General features: G+C 40.5%; 1 protein-coding gene across 2 annotated transcripts in view; it reads right to left on the minus strand.

Annotated features, from left to right (window-relative positions):
- Nucleotides 1-17,669, minus strand: part of TTC3 (tetratricopeptide repeat domain 3) — a 106,258-nt gene that overhangs the window by 13,096 nt on the left and 75,493 nt on the right. For both annotated transcript variants that reach the window (XM_019730308.3, XM_019730305.3), the window contains exons 35-39: nt 13,575-13,724; nt 5,834-5,973; nt 3,138-3,206; nt 1,553-1,649; nt 95-195 (exon numbers count right to left, since the gene is read on the minus strand). In XM_019730308.3, coding sequence (XP_019585867.3) covers nt 95-195; nt 1,553-1,649; nt 3,138-3,206; nt 5,834-5,973; nt 13,575-13,724 — 557 coding nt within the window. The remainder of the gene's footprint in view (nt 1-94; nt 196-1,552; nt 1,650-3,137; nt 3,207-5,833; nt 5,974-13,574; nt 13,725-17,669) is intronic.

Below are 17,669 nucleotides of genomic sequence, written 5' to 3' on the forward strand. Positions count from 1 at the left end.
TCCTGCCTAATACAAAATATTTTTCTCAAATCACCTGGAACTTTGATTTACTGAATGACATGCTGGGAAAGACACCGGTGAGACCACACTGTACCTGCTCAGTTGCTTCAGGTTCTTCAGACATCCTTCCGCTTGTGCTTCCATGACCTGCAGCTTACACACTTCCGTCTCCTTCCAGTTTGCAAGCACAGACACCTACCATTAGATTAGAGGATACCTAAGTATTCTAAAACTGAAAAACTGAAACTATTTCAAAGTTGTTACAACTTAAACATTCTAAACCACCTTGAAGTTTCTCCGTAAATGACATACGATGGCAGAATCATCAGAATTTGATTATGTTATAATTTTGCTCAGGTGAATGTGAATTCAAACTTTTGATTGGAAAAGAGAATAACAAAACGACAGTAAAAGTATATATGTTAAATGATACTTTTCTCCGCTATGAAAGCTCCACGTGGCTTACTGCTTAAGCGGTGTACACGCAGAGCTGATTGGCTGTGAGTATATACCTGCTGTGCGTTATCTCAGGGCTGCCCATAGTGAGCGGAGGGTCCGGGGCCTGCAGAAATAACCCCAAGGCTGCTGCCCCCTATTGGATTTAAAGGCGGCAGTTGTTCTCAGCGTGGGCATCAAAAGCCTCTGGGACACGTTTTTGAAACTTTAGACTCTCTGGCTTCCCCACAAGCCAACTGGCCATTTTTGTAAGTCACTCTAGGAAACGTGGACCTGCCTTGTTTCAGCCCAGCGGTCAGTACCTTGACAGGACCCACTGGGCAAAAATGCTTGCCAAAGTGGTAAACGGGACCTGAGCAAGCCTGGGAATGCAGATGTGGGCACAGGATCGACAGAGTATAGGGACTCTGGCTTTTGTTTTCCTTCTTTTCCTTAGAAGCAGCTGCATAGTTGGTATTTAATGGACTCACGTTTGCAGACTGCACAAGCCAAGCCTGTTATTTTCCCAGAATCATCGTAGACATATACCAATAAATAATCTTTACTTCTTAATTAGACAAAGACAACCATGTTTAGGAACTAAATAAAATATAGCCAGGGGTCATTATTTTGGTTTTTGTCTCACTAGTTTCTCAAATGTTAATAATATACTGCCATCGGTATATATTCTTCTGGGGGGAGGAGAGAGTATGCTCTTAATAAGTGAATTATTTTCAAGTTCCTTTTCCAGTATCGCCAAAGATGTTTCATGGCTGGCTGCTTCACCTTCATCACTTGATTAAATATGTTGAAGCCATTTAAAGTGGAGGGCATGAAAAATGACTAAATTATAATATTAAATAAGGAAAGTAGGTTATAAAATTTGGTGTTCACCGTGAGTGCAGCCATGTAACACAACACAAGCTTAAGGGTAAAAAATTAAAAAGCTATAGGCAAGGACAGAGCGGCTGTTCAGGGAGGTTGCATTATGGGTAACAGCACCTCCCTTGGGCTGCACACTTTTTAGCAATGGTTGTTGTGCCCGATATGGAACCAAACACAAAGCAAACCAATGACATCCTGCCTATCTGCCAGTCACCAAGTGTCTTGGACTTACCTCTGCAGCCACAGCTCTTTGAAGAATCTCTTCATAATCTTCTCTCCCTTTCTTTATACATTCTTCTAGTTTCATTTTCTCATTTGTAAATGTATTACTGCAAATATTAAAGGAAAAAACTTCACGATAAAATTTAACCAGTGAGATCACAAAGGCTAAAGCCAGGTTACCTTTGAAATCATGCCACAAAAAGACATATGGTACCTTCCAGAGTAACTTCTTGCCTAGTATTTTACTATGTAATACGGACTCATAGATGCCCTTTTACACTTTACAAATGATCAAACGAAGATATGAAGTTAAAACCGAGTCTTTGGTGGGAATGCTGAGAAACTGGTTCACCTTTTTTATGAGTGTTAATTGGAGTATAATGTGGCTATATTAATAAACTTTATAGAACATCCCTCATCTTGAGTCAGAAATTCTATCTTGATATGTATTACAAGGAAATAACTCAAAGGAAAAAAGTGATCTATACAAAGTTGTTTGTGGTAATACGTTTATGACAATGAAAGACAGCCACGGACCATGATGCGAAGGGATATGTATATGAGGTGTGATCACAAAGTATAGTGAATGTTTAAATAAAAACAACTCATTATAGTAAGAGACACATTGCCATTAATTCCCCATAATATACTCCCCCTCGCTTCGAACACACTTATCCCATCGTTCCTGCCACTTTCTGAAGCAGTTCTGGAAGGCCTCTTTCGTGTCTTTAGTTGCGCTGTCATGGCTGCTTTGATGTCCTGAATCATTTCGACTTTGGGGAAGAGCCAGAAGTCACACGGTGCCAGACCCGGTGAATAAGATGGATGAGGACACACCGTAATGTTTTTATTTGACATAATGTTTTAAATTGCTGTATCAGAAGTGATGTGTGACATGGAGCACTGCTGTCATGATGGAGGATGAACTAAAGACACTCACAAAAGAGGACTTCCAGAACTGCTTCAGAAAGTGGGAAGAACGATGGGATAAGTGTGTTCGAAGCGAGGGGGAGTATTTTGATAGGGGTTAATAGCAATGTGTCTTTTACTGTAATACATTAAAAAAAAAAGCACTATATTTGTTGATCACACCTCGTATCTCAAACAATATTAAATGAACAAAGCAGAACACATCTGCTTACTACTGAATATACTGGTTACCAGTAATGTGAAAACATTATTTGTATTAATAAAGATTAAAAGGAAGCCTTTTATAGGTTCAAAATAAAAATTCTTTAACGAACCTATAATCGTGGAACAACAAACAACCATGATATAGTTGAGGCTGTTATTTCAAGTAATACAAAAGTTTTAAAAACATCTATTTAGTTTCAAGTTAATTCAAGGGAAGAGAGGAGTAATCAACAATAAATTCTGATTTTTTTTGTACTGACAATGTGAAATAAAAGTAGGAACATCATAAAGTAAACACTTAAAGAATAAATGTATTGGAATAGCAATTTAAAGAATGAAACAGAAAATAAAGGAAAGCGAAACAATTATTTAAAGGAAGCAGACAAGCAACAATGTATTTAGAAGTCTAGTGTCCTCTCCTATTAAAAACATTAGAAAAAATAAATTTAAGCTTAACTTGCCTGATTTCAAGGGACTTATCCAGAAGTAACTCATGTGCTTTATCCTTTCCATCATTTTTCTCAATGTACCTATGAAAGTATCATTACCAAAGTTTGATTAACATTCCAACATTTTTAAAAACCCGATTCCAGAGTAAATTCTACCTACCCCCATGCAAAAATTCTCAAATTCTTTGTAAGTTTCTACATTCTGTTTTATTTCTAGTATCTTCTAAATACGCAGAGAATTTGTGTCATTTTCCTTTGGGGAAGCTTTCCTTTTACACCTGGAGGGCAGATCACGTATTTCAGCCATTTTATTTGATCACTAGGTCATATGCTTGTGGTGTAGATGCCCTATCAGGCCACTTCCAAGAGCACCTCTGAGTGGGTCAAACAGGGCAGAGGATAGGGGTTGATGGATCGTCACCAGGATGGCCAGTGGTCCTCATTCAAAATAAAAGCAGCCTCCTATTCTTTAAAATAGAACTTAAAGTCCAACTCTCTCTCTCTCCCCCCCTTCCCCTCTGTCTGATAACCCTTCAAAACAAAGTGTACAGGTCTTTGATTCTTAAGCAATGCCCTGCACACATTAAGTTCTGCCTTTTCTTTCTTGCTCTCCTATATACTTTGTCAGTCTGCTCTACTTGCTAAAAATTCCAAGTCTCCACCAAGAACCAGTTTAAATGCCATTTCACTTCTTTTGTAAAACACTTCCTTTCAGTACTCAATACTGGGTAGCTCTCCCATGGAATTTGTGCCATCTGTCATAGTTATCTCTGGTTTGTATCCTGCACCAATCACGAGCTCCTTCTGTCCCATTCATTTTTTTAATGAATACTAAGTGTGATCTAAAGTGTAGAAAAGTCAAATCATCCCTTATATACTCTGTGCTTCTCTAAGAAACCTTAATATAAAAATTTATCTTTAAAGCATTCATTTGGAAAGTGCAGAAAGCAGAGAAGCCTATGGCTTACCTGTAAATTGTGACAGAAAAGGCAAAGAAATAGATTAATAAAGTGAAAAAAAACAAAGTTTATTTCTCAGAAGAAATAGTTTTGCTTATGCTAGCAAAGAAAAATTTTTTCTTGATCGACAGCTTCACCTATCTTGTCTAGTTTGATAGCATGTCTGAATTGAACATATAAAAATATATAATTAAATATAAATATTCCTGAATTTTTGGATGACTTAACGCTTAAGACTAGACCTGCTCAAATATTAAAAGGTAAAGAGCTTTATAGACACTGTCATTTCCATAAATGTATTCTAGTACTGAAACTACTTTGGGCATAATCAAAATGCCTTGACATAGGCAGTGTTTTATACTTTCTCATTCTTTTAAGGACTGCCTAAAAACTGCCCAAGTGTAATGCTAGCGAGACTCACAATGCAAGTCATCTGATCACATGGCATGGCAAATGGAAAAACCATACATGTCCTGAAAGACTGAGTGCGGTCATGTGGCCTCCAGTGAACCGTGCCCCCCATTATTCATGCCCTTCAATCTGGAGTCGGCCTGCAACTTGCTTGAAACAAGGGAGCGTGGTGGAAGTGATGATGATGCTGACAGTTCTGGGCTGAAACCTTCAGAAGGTCTGGCAGCTTCCACTTCTACATTCTTGGAAGCCCTTAGCACCACGTAAGAAGTCTGACCACCATGCTGGAGACCAGATGGAGAAACCACATAGATAAAAGTCACATGAAGAGGCCACATGGAGAGGGAGAAGCTTTGAGAACTACACGGAGAGACAGAGAGACCAAGACATCCCAGCATTCCAGCTGAGCCCAGCCCCAGCCAATTCCCAGTTAAATGCAGCCTGCCAGGTGGGGAAGCATTGGCAAGCCCAGCAGAAGAACCGCCTAGCTGAACTCAGCCCAGATTGCAAGATCATGATCAAATAAAATGGCTGTCAATTTAAGCCACAGAGTTTTGGGTGCTTTGTCACACAGTGTAGATTATCAATTAAGCTGACAAATCATATGACATACCACTATTTAGAGAAGAGAAGGGTTAGGAAGTGAACATAGAATCTTAAAACCAACTTGGCCCATCTGACAATTGTAATACCTATACGTATTTCCAAATCCTTCATGTTACAGGGCCAAATTAAAAAACATTTTTCTTCTATTGGGGAATATTGGGGAACAGCGTGTTTCTCCAGGGCTCATCAGCTCCAAGTCCAGTTGCCGTTTTCAATCTTAGTCACAGGGGGTGCAGCCCACCATCCCATGCGGGAATTGAACCGGCAACCTTGCTGTTGAGAGCTCGCGCTCTACCCAACTGAGCCATTTGAATGCCCCCTACAGGACCAAATTTAATAATTTAAGGATTCAGGATGAAAGTAATTATAAATAATCATCACAGAATATTAGTGCTGAAAACCAGCTTAATCTAGTCTCCTCATTTTACAGATAAGGAAAAAGGAAGGAAGGTCATGTTCACAGGAGGGGTAACGTTTGAACTAAAAGGAAATCATTCTTCATTGATTCACAGCTACATCCATTTTATTTATCTGCAAACATGATAGGTTTAGAATACATTTTAGGTGAGATAATTCCCCAACACAAGTGCTTTAAAATGATATGAAAACAGTATCTAAAATTTCTACTTTACTTGACATAATTTGAAACTGCGTATTGAAAATGTTAAAATAACCAAAAACCCCACCCCAATTAAAAACAATAAAAAGCACTGCCTTTCAATTGTTACTTACATTTCAATGACATTTGAAACCCTTTTCATTTTCTTCTTTAATGCTTTTATTTTTTCTTGGATTTCTTTTTTCTCCTGTTGCCATTTTTTAACTTCCTTTTCCAAATCTTTGAGGAACCAGTCTAATTCTGTCTTTGAGATCTAAAAACATTTTACAAAGAATACTTAAATAAATGGGAAGATTAACAAAAAAAAGAGCCCAAAAGATTAGTATTTTGGTGGTGAAGTAGCTTAATCAATGACTCCAGTTCAGAGCCCACCCTCAGAGCTGGCTGCAGCAGGGTGTGCTACCTAGACCGAGCCAGGGCTATACGGTCGTACCCTGTTTCCCCGAAAATAAGACCTAGCTGGACAATCAGCTCTTATAGTAAAACAAGACTGAGTCTTATATTAATTTTTGCTCCAAAAGACACATTAGGGCTAATTGGAGCAATAAAAAAAAAAGCTCTTATTTTTGGGGAAACACGGTACAATATGTGGCCTCAGCCCTCACCTGCCCTCCCCAAATCAGGCTAGAGGAGAAACAGACAAAGGCATGATCAGGTATCTGGCACTTGTGAAGGGCCTCTCAAAATCAGTGACGTCTGGTCTCGGTCTTCAAGGATGAGACTACCACTCAAAGCACGGATTCCAAGCAGTGGGAACAGCAAGGCAGAAGGATAAAAAAGGCACGTCTGGACAAAAGCAAGAGGTGCAACATGGCTGCAGTCCAAGCTGGACGTATGGAAAGCAGGGCAGAGAATGGCACCCGAGGTAGCTTTAGTTCAAATTATGAAGGGCCTTGTAAGCCACGCTAAGGCATGTGGACTTCAGCCCGCAGGCAACAGGGAGCCAGTGAAGGTTCTTAAGTGGGGCAGTGGCTGGTGAGATTCTTGTTTTGGAAAGTAACTGAGGGGCACAGTGATAGATTAAGGGTGGGCAAACGGGTACATGAAAGTGTTGGACCAGAACACTGGCATTCCCATTTTCCTGTGACCTACAAGAACACACACATTTTAATAATGACTCATAGAACGTACATGCACACACACCCGAGAAAACGACCCTTACTTGCTGATCCTGAGTTTGCTGAGTCATCACAATGACTGGGGGGCCCACCATGGGTACTCTATATACAAAATCTGTATTCTACCTGGATCGCTGCGACTACATGACCAGTGTCCACACGCAGGCCTTTTTGGTGGCAGCCACGCAAACCTTGTTTCTCTCCCACCCTGTGCTTCTATTCTAAGCCAATGATTTCACCTCAGATCCAATCCTTTGGCTGGGAGATGATGTGCAACCACAAGGTTATACTGGGGCGTAAGGACTGATTTGTCAACAAGTACCTAAAGGAACTGAGGTATCAAAAGGCACGAAGTATTATAAAGACACACACACACACACCCTTAGAGCTCAACCATGGAAAATGCTGTGTGAGTTCATCGGCTATTTGTACAACCATCTTTTAATGAACAGCTGCCTTGAAATGCTCACGGGTCAGCCATCATGAACTTGTCTCTGATCCCATGAACAAGATTGATTTGAATCCTTGTCATTTAAACATTAGAATATAAGACAGAACAGGCCACATACAACTGCATCCTCCGTACGCACAGTTTACAGACATAATTATAAATACTTTGATGGGTGTTTTTTTAATTAGAGAAAATTTGGTTTCTATACCTCTTTTTTGAAATCTCAACTTCATTTCAAAATAAATATTTGAGGTACCTTCCGTCATACATACAATTTAAAAAGATAAAAGAATGCTAAGTAGGTAAAGAGAATAAAAAGGCAAGAATGATAACATAAAACCAAAAGTGAGAGTAATATAAAAATAGATGGCATGAGATGGTAACCATTCTTTGGAAGTAATGTTAAAACTTTCTGGCAGGCAAAGTCAACGAAGAAATAGAGTGAGCTATATAATTCAGTATCCACAAACTAAAAGCAAGCCCACTGCCGAAAGAAGACCGGCAGTGAAAGCAGAGACAAACGAGTCCTTCGGGCCTCAGAAAAAGGATGCTGCATAAAAGCCCCAAACAGCACAGGGCGAGGCACTTCAGGGGGCATTCGATAAATATGTGTCAGATGAGAGAATGAGTAATAGCCTCAACTTCGTACTGGCAATACACCTAACAACAGGGAAAGCCAGTCTTCACAGGATGTGTAGGCCTGGTGCCCTGAGATGTCGGCCGACATAGAATAGTCGTATGAAGACACAATTCACTACATGCAGTTGGGCTGAAGTACACATTGTTTGACACCAGTAGCGCTCCTAGTCTATACACTGAGGTTCACAGATGACCAAGTCCTTCCTCTCAGGGAGATCACAGCTCCGTGGGGGAAATCTGCATACAGGATAATTACTATGCCATACACAAAACTTAACTCAAAATGGATCACAGACCTACATGGAGGAGACAAAACTATAAAACTCTTAGAAGAAAATATGGGAGTAAATCTTGGTGACCTTGGCTTAGACAATGGTTTCTTAAGTATCAAAAGCATAAGCCAAACAAGAAAAAGTAGATAAACTACACTAAATTAAAAACTTTTTTTAAACCTTTAACTTTTACAACTGAAGTCTTTTTTAAAAAAAACCTTTTATTTATTTAAGTGTGTTTTTCCAGGACCCATCAGCTCAAGTCAAGTAGTTGTTTCAATCTAGTTGTGGAGGGCGCAGCTCACAGTGGACCATGCGGGGATCGAACCGGCAACCACCGTGCTCTAACCAACTGCGCTAACCAGCCACCCCCTAAATTAAAAAGTTCTGTGCTGCCAATGATACCATCAAGAAAGTGAAGAGACAACCCACAAAATAAAGATGGGAGAAATATATTTGTTAGTATGGAAGATGGGAAAATATTTATAAATTACATTTGATAAGCAATTTATAAGCCAAATATATTTTAAAAACTCTTACAATTCAACAAAAACACAAATAATATAATTAATAAATGGGCAAAGGATTGGAATACACATTTCTCCAAAGAAGATAAACAAATAAACGATAAGCACATGAAAATACTCGCAACATCATTAGCCTTAAGGAAATGCAAATCAAAACCACAATGAGATACCATTCCACACCTACCAGGATGGCTACAACCAGAAAGATGGATGCTAACAAATGTCAATGAAAACATGGAGAAACTGAACCCTTGCACACTGCTGGTGGAAATATAAGACGGTGCAGTCTGGAGGTTTCTCAAAAGGTTAAATATGGAGTTAGCATATGACCCAGCAATCCCACTCCGAGGTATATACCCAAGAGAAATGAAAACATGTCTACAGGAAGACTTGTAGTCTAATGTTCACAGCAGTCAAAAAGTGGGTAACTCAAATGTCCATCAACTGATGAACAGATAAATAAAATATGATCTAGCCACATAATGGAATATTATTCAGCAGTTAAAAGGAATGATGTACTGATACATGTTACACGGAGGGATATACGTGAATGAACACTGAAAACATTTTGCTAATTGAAAGAAGGCACTCACAAGAGACCATACACAATATGATTCCATTTATATAAAATGCCCAGAAATCTACAGAGTAAATTAGTGGTTGCCTAGGGCTGGTGGAGAGAGGAAAATGGGGAGTGACTGGTAGTGGGTACATTTCTTTTTGGGCTGATGAAATGTTCTAACCTTAAGATTGTGGTGATGGCTGTACAATTCTGTGCATATACTAAAAACACTGAACTAAATACTTTGGATGAATTTCATAGTATGTGAATTGTACTTCAATAGATGTTAATAAAATGATAATTACGGTACAACACAATGAGGCGCTTATTATCAAGGGCTTTAACCAAGCCGAGGACGCCATCAGCGACTGCTTCCTCAAGAGTGAAGCTTGAGCTGGACGCAAAGGACGAGCAGGAGTCAGCCAGGCTTGGGAAGGAAGAGGCCACTTGAGGCACAAGGGTCAGTGCTGGGAAACGTGATAGTGAGAAGCCACGTGATAAACGTCACCCCTCAGAGCAGAGGGCAATGCAGAGATGGCTGGAGATGGAGGCAGCCACCAGTCGTGGGAGGGTTTTCAGCTCTTAGTAGTGAGTGTCAGCGAGCTATCGGTGTTAACCTACTGTGGCAGAGAGCGCACTGGGGGCCTCATCCTTCGCCCCTCCCGGTGTCTATACCCTTTTCATGGGACCCTGCAGTTCCCTTCACTAACAGGCAGTCTCTCCCCTCCCCTTGAATCTAACCTACATGACTTGCTTTGCCTAATGGGCTATTAGCAGGCTTGACGGCAGCAGAGGCTTGAAAAGAGCTTGTGAGACTGTCCTTGTTCAGCCTTGCACTTTCCGGGAGATGAAAGCCACTGGATCAGAGCTAGGTGCCCCAGTCATCCCAGCTGAGGCCGTTCTAGATCAATCCATGGCCAGCTGATCCCAGGTATAGGAACCGGTACACCCAAGAACAGCAGAGCCTTACTTGACCCAAAGGTGAGACAGCCCAGCCAAGTCCAACCGGATCAGCTAACCTACAGGCTCACACATGTCATGTGTGGTCACACAGATGTCACTGCGCTTCTGTGGGTGGTTATTATGGCAGAATTAATTACCTGATACACATATGCTGCTCCCCAAGTGCTGGTTGTGGAACTGATATTATCTTAAGGGAGCTGGAAGCTGACACTAACTTTTCTGCCACTTAGTACCAGCGTGACTCTTCCTTTCCTCATCAATAAAAGGGAGCTAATACTATACTGTACTGTACTGTACTAGAGTTGACTATAAACACTAGCACGCCAGGATTATTTTGAGATTAAATAAATACATGTAAAAAATTTACAACTGAGCATGGCACATAACACGAGCTCCATTAAGTGTTAGGTTAACGAAAGGCTGACCTTGGCAAGGACGGTGACCCAGCCTCACACAGATACGGGCTGAGGCTATTTTGGCAGGCAGGATCCAAGATTCTGCTCTAGTGCAGAAAAGGACAAAGTTCAAAAATTCTCCTCCATAAATTGTTCAGGGCCAGTTATTTTTAACCATGTTTTAAGAGCCAACGTCAACTCAATACTCATCTTAGCTTTCAGAGAATTCTCATGAAAGCACCTTAGGAACGTTAAGTGCCAAGCAAGGGCGATGACGAGTGACTGCTTCCTGGGTATGGGTTCCTTTTGGGGACGTAAAACTGACTCTGAAGCTAGACCGTGGTGATGGTTACACAGTATTGTGAATATGGAAACCACTGAACTGTACACTTTTTAACACAGAATTGGTTAAAATGGTGAATTTTATGTTATTTGAATTTTATCTTAATAAAACAAAAAAGAACATATGCTCTTGAGCAACACTGCAACCAGCTGTAACCTGCCAGGTGCAGGTTAGAGGCACCTTGAAAACAACAGGAGACTGGCTTCAGAATAGCTACTTGTCTCTGGCAGAGAACAGATAACTGGCCTAATTAACTATTAAGGCCATTCCCAGCTCAAGACAAAACCGTCAGCTATACAGAATAGCTAGCTCGGAGTTTTACTGATGCTTCATATGTTCCAAGCGCTCTTCAAATGCTTTGTAAAGAACTGATTTTTCTCAATAGGGCATGACTTGCATTTCGGGTGGGAAAATTCTTCCTCTACGACACTTATTACTTCTGGCTGTCCCCAATCACCCCTGAGTCCTCACAAACCTCTGAGGTAGAGAGGTGATACTATTCATGAGGAAACTGGGGGTGAAAGAAGATGAGCAGACTGGCTAAGGTCACAAAGCCTGTAAGCGGTGCCGGGGTTCAAGCTGGGCAGTCTGACTGTGCTGCCTGAATGTTTAAATACCACATGCTACTGCTTGCCTCTCTGTTCTCTTACCAGAGGAAGGTGCTGCTTCTCACACATGCAAATATGCTATCAAGTCACTTTCAAGTGAAAAGTCGGTTGGTTAGCTCATAACCTCAGTGACCCGTAGAGTCAATGGCCATGGGAAAGGTCAAGAAAAACCACAAGTGTCTTTGTATGTTTATAGAAGAATTCTCCCCAAGCTAATTATGAGCATATCCATGATTAATAAAGAAATGGCCACAGCTAAATCTTACCTGCTCTGGTGCAGACACCAACCTAGGAACTCACATGAGCACATTACCCTGACAGGAAATGGGTATACGCTCTACATGGGAAGTAAAACAGCCGAAAGGCTTGTAATTCGGGGGACAAAACATTGGTTCTTCTAGAAAATGGACTGACTACTCTCAGGTGCAACCACAGGAAAACAGACCCAGAGCCCTGGCGAAGCTCAAAAGCACACCAACAGCCCAGCCCAGTAGTCAGAGCTGCCGCTCTCTCACAGCCCTGCTCCCGATGCCTGGTTTGTCCTGATTCCCGGCCAAGTGGACAAAGAAAGAAGCCTCGACCCAATCAGACCAGCCACGTGCCAGAGAAGCAAACCTCACTCACAAGATGCCGCCGTTGGTGGCTGTGTCCCCAGACCTGCTCTTATCAATGAGGTGGCTGCAGGCATTCCCATATGGACAGATATTAAAACTGACTCTTCCTGAGGCAATACGAAGTTCATAAAAATATTTTCTTTTCTTTAGAGCCCCTCCTCCAAGTACCTAATTTAAACTTGTGTTCCATGACTCTCTGCGCTAGGCAGGGTTTTATTTTCGCTTGTTTCTTCCTCTCCCAATCAGGGAGACCTCATTCAACCAGGCAACTGAGAAGGAGGTTTCTGGTTCCTTCTAACAGTCTCATCCTTCCAACTTCCCCAGTCCCATCCCATGTATAAACAGGTCCTAAGGAATGTCATAACGGTTACCTTTTCAAACTGTCTCGTCTTCCAGCTATACTTAAATCTCAATAAATGAGTTTCTTGAATGAGTTCCCACTAAGCCTATTTTATTCAATTTAAATGTTACCCCAGCTACTGATCCAGACTTCTAGAACAAATTCTTTCTCTATTAAGGGGACTAGCATCCCTTTGTCACCTCGGTATGGAAGAACTTCGTTTTTGAAAAGAATCACATCATGATTTCCTCACATCTGTAATTCCATTTTCCCACTAATTCAGTCTGGCTTTGCCACTAGCTAGGATTATTCCAATAGCGACTGTAAGTAACCGAAGATCACCGCAGCCAGCAAAGCTCAAGACGGGCAGACGCGAGCATGGGCTGGCTGCCTCTAAGGTCCGGTACCTCATGCGTGAGCTCTGTGTGCCCCCTCCTTCCTTAGGACTAAGATGAAGAAGATGGTCACGGCAGCGTGATAACAGTGGCAGCCCACACTCGCAGAGCCCTTACTCCCCACCAGTTTTAAGTACTTTACAATGAGTCTAATCCCACAAAATGAGAGCTATTACTTCCCGAATTTTCCAGATAAGGAACTAAAGCACAGAGGAGTAACTTGCCCAAGATGAGAAGTGGTGCGGAACTAAGCCTGCGCCTGAGCCTGCACCCAGCCGGTCTGGCTCCGGGCCGCACACTCCTGACCACTAACGCTCCACTGTCTCTCAGTACAAACAAGAATCCAACTTGGAACTCAGTCACCAGAGGACAGTTTTGGTTAATCAAGCAGACTGAATTATAGGTAGGCGAAGCCCAGACTCACAGCCCTTTTCTTCTTATGTGGTAACTTACAGGTTCTAAAACACTGCAAAACACTGTTACTGTAATATGCCATGGAGAAGCTTGAAATCGGCAGTACTGAGAAAGAATCCTTTGTTTAGCCAACGATGCTCAGTTTACTGAGCTGCACAAGAATAATTCTAATTATGGCACGTGCTGTTAACGAGAGGTTTCAGATAGAATTACCTTGTTTTCTTCTAAGTTCCTTTTCAACTTTTCTTCCAGGTCCCTGATCTCTTCTGAGCCGTTCAGTTTTCTCTGCTCATGATGTTCCCATGCTTCCTTAAGCTGCTCTTGCAAAACCTGGTGCTCCTTTTCAATCTGTGAAATATCCCCCTAAAAGGAAATTCCAAAATTATCTATTCAAGTAGTTAAAAATGCCTACTTCTGATCTTGTTCTCAACTGTCTCTTGAAATAAATGAAGGAGAATAAAACACAGATGAAAATTTTCAAGGGAAATGTCACAATAATTCAAGGATTAAAAACCCCCAAACACTATTTAGCAAAGCCAGCTCTTTTTAAAACAAATTTATTCGTATTACTGGAATTCATGATGAAACTTTTCAATCTTTGCTATAATTAGTTCTGATTATTCATTTTAGACGGATTCATTCAGTACTAAATCAACAGCTTGATGTGAATGTCCTTCTCCACAATTAACATCAAGAACTATTTTTTAGGTTTAAAAAGCTGTACATATTACACAGATTTTTGATTTAAAAAAAACGGATTAACTTTAGCCCTACCTTTAAGTGTTTCAAATGGATAGTTGCTGATTATTTCAAAAAAACAAGTTAAAATATTATCAATGTATATAACTATCTCTTGGACTTAACAAAACAAAACAGAAGCCATACTGTAATGTGAAACATTGGCGAACAAGAAACACCACTTGTATCAGTATTTTTTAAAGCCTTTCATACTACTCCGACTGTCAGCAATCATGCATCTGTGTGGCCCGGTATGTCTTCCCAGCTGTAAGTGACGGCTGTACCCACATACGAGGGGCTGGCAGCCAAGTTTTGGAAATCTACCCGTGACGTAAAGCTGGTCCATCTTCCCACCTCCTGCACCTCTCCCAGCACTCAAGCATCTTCCAAATGTAAAAAGGCAGGAAATCAAAGTTTGGAAATTCTCGATCTCAATTAGAGACCTGGGAACTATGGTTAGGGTGACCATACATGCCAGTTTGCCTTGGAGGGTCCCCGTTTCTGTCTATTCAGACTGAACGTTTAGCATTATGAAGAGTCCTGTGTTTAAGTGATAAATGATCAACCTTACCATGACCCATGAGCAAGACTTTTTGGTTAAGACTCTAGTTTCACTCTTAGTTCAATGAAAGGTTAACAATGAATTGCAACTGATGTTATGAGTTAATTTATATGCCCCAAGTCACCAACAGAGACAGGCAGGAAGTTATATGCCATTTCTGTTATTACATTTAAACTTCATCACAATTCTGTAAGAATAGCTTATTTTCACCTTTTATAGTTCAGAACACGAAAGCTCAGAAAAACCAGGCAACTTCTCAAGGTCCCAGGAGAAAGCTGCAGCACTGGGATTAACTCACTGCAAGTCTCAGTGGGCGAGAAGCCAGCAATCAGCCGTGCTAACACAGTCCTGAAACCGAGAGCTAATTTAACAGTGTGTGTGAACTTTCCCAACACCGACGAAAATGTCTGAGGGTCAGAAACACTGACTCATTAAACAACAGAGCAACCTGGTTTCAAGGTAAGTATGGTATGAGGACGCAACACCAGTCATTCTACTTGATATATACTCTTATCGGCAAAAATGTTCACTACAGCACTATTTGCACGTGCCAAAAGCTGACACAATCTAAATGTTCAATGATAAGTCAAATGAATGATCATACAGTCATACAATGAAATACCAAGTATACATTAAAAATAATGGTAAAAGTCTGTATTTGCTGACACAGAAAAAAGTCCGAAGTATATTAAGATTGAAAATTTCAAATATAATATATACATATATGGTATGACCCTATCTTTTAAAAAGCATTGCTTACTTAAATGTAAATGTTAAAAAAGGGCCTGGAAGGCTGCATATGAAAATATTAACAAGGGTGATGGGAATATATATCATTTTCAATTTCTCTTTCATAATTTTAATTAAAAAACTTTATACTGCCTTCCCCAGAAACTTACATTTTTACAGTCTTTCAATATATAAATAACTGTTTTAAATTTCAAGTGGGGTTGCACATCTTTTCATATGTTTAAAAATCGTCTTTATTTCTTTTATTGTGGATTATCGATTCACATCGATCCCCATTTTTGTGTCAGGCTATTAATCTTTCCTTACTGATTTACAGCAACATTATATGTTAAGCAATATGTTAAGGAAATTAGTTCTCTATCTGTCCTATGCTGCAAATAATTTTCCTAGTTTGTTGTGTTTTGATGTCATGAATATTGTATTGTGTGTTTGTTTGTGTGTATGCATACACATACATACATACTTTTGTGTATGTACAGACGTTTTGTCATGCTGTTTATTAAGCTCATGAAAAAACTTCCTGTTTTCTAGGTATTTTTATCAGTCCATTTTCCACCTGAAATTTATTTTGGTAGGAAAATGAGGTGGGAATCCAAATTAATTTTTGCTAGAGGGCAACCTATTTCTCCTAATAGATTTAAAAATCTATTTTTTGCTCACCAATAGTTACCATTTATATTATATTTTAAATTTCTATAATCTTCTGTTCTACTGGATTCTTATTTTAATAGCCTATCTCTTAATACTTATGTTTTAATATTTAGTTGTACAGTTCACTTACAGTTTTTTTCATGGGCATTTTTTTTTAAAGATTTTATTGGGGGATATTGGGGAACAGTGTGTTTCTCCAGGGTCCATCAGGTCCAAGTCATTGTCCTTCAATCTGGTTGTGGAGGGAGCAGCTCAGCTCTAAGTCCAGCCGTCGTTTTCAATCTTAGTTGCAGGGGGCGCAGCCCACCATCCCATGCAGGAATTGAACCGGCAACCTTGTTGTTGAGAGCTCGCACTTTAACCAACTGAGCCATCCGGCTGCCCCTTCATGGGCATTCTTGATGGTTATTTTTTCATATGAAGTTTAGAATCAATTTGTCCAGTTTCAAGTAAGTTCTGTGCAGTAGCCAGTCATCCAAGCGGCCCCCAAGACCCTTACCTCTTGGTATTCAGGCCCTCGTACAATCCTCTCCTACTATGTATCAGGGTTGGAAGTTAGGTTTGTGTGGCCAAGAGAACACAGGAGAAGTGGTAAGAGTGTGACTTCCTGAAGTAGATCATGAAAGCCATTGCACCTTCTGCCCTGGGTCAGCCACTCTGGAGACAGCCAGTCCATGAGGACACTGAGCAGCCCCATGTGGAGGTCCACAGGCAAGGCACTGAAGCCTCCTGCACACAGCCAGCACCGAGTCGCCAGCCAAGTGGGTGAGCCATCTTGGAAGGACAGCCTCCGGCCCCAGGCCATCCTTGCAATGACTGAGCCATGGTCAATACCTGGACTGTTCCTCGTAAGAGATCTCCAGAACCACCCAGCTAAAATGCTCTTCTTCTGACTCAGAAGCTGTGAGATAGTAAATGTTTACTGTTGTTTTAAGCCATTAGGTTTTAAGGCAATTTGTAATGCAGCAACATGTGCCTAAGACATGCTGCTCATGTTTGTACTGGGATTGTGTTAAATTAAAACCTCTAGGGAGACCCAATCTCCTTACTATTCAAAAGGTCTCCCTATTCAACACCTTTTCATTTCTTTCAGTCTTCTGTGTGTTTCTCAGTAGCATTTTAAAGTCTTCTTTCATAGTTTTAAGCATTTTATCTTTTTGTTTCTACTGAAAATGGAATGTTTTTTTCTAGTATATTTTGCAACAGGTGTTTGTATATGGAGAGGTCCTCTATCCAATCACCTTTCTGAATTCTCTTACATTTTGATAGTATTGGGTTTTCAGGTGGTCGTTTTCCAGGTATACAATCTTAGCTTCTGTAAATAATAACACATATACCTCCCTCTTTTACAATCTTATTTCTTTCTCTTATCTCATTTTGTCAGCTGATATCCAAAGGATAACAGTAACTACGACAGACGATGTTTCACCTGTAGGTGAGATGATGCTTTGCCGTAAGAGAGAAAGACACTGGCGTGCTGAGAAGTATTCATCTATTCATTCCCATTTTATCATGAGTTTTAGTCAAGAAAGTGGTTTGAATTTTATCCAGTACCTTTTCAGCAACTATGGAGTTGATCAAATAACTTTTCCCTTAAGATTTATTAA

Source organism: Rhinolophus sinicus, chromosome 17, assembly GCF_057876585.1.
Source record: "Rhinolophus sinicus isolate RSI-liver-muscle chromosome 17, RSI-T2T, whole genome shotgun sequence".
Lineage (NCBI taxonomy): Eukaryota > Metazoa > Chordata > Mammalia > Chiroptera > Rhinolophidae > Rhinolophus > Rhinolophus sinicus.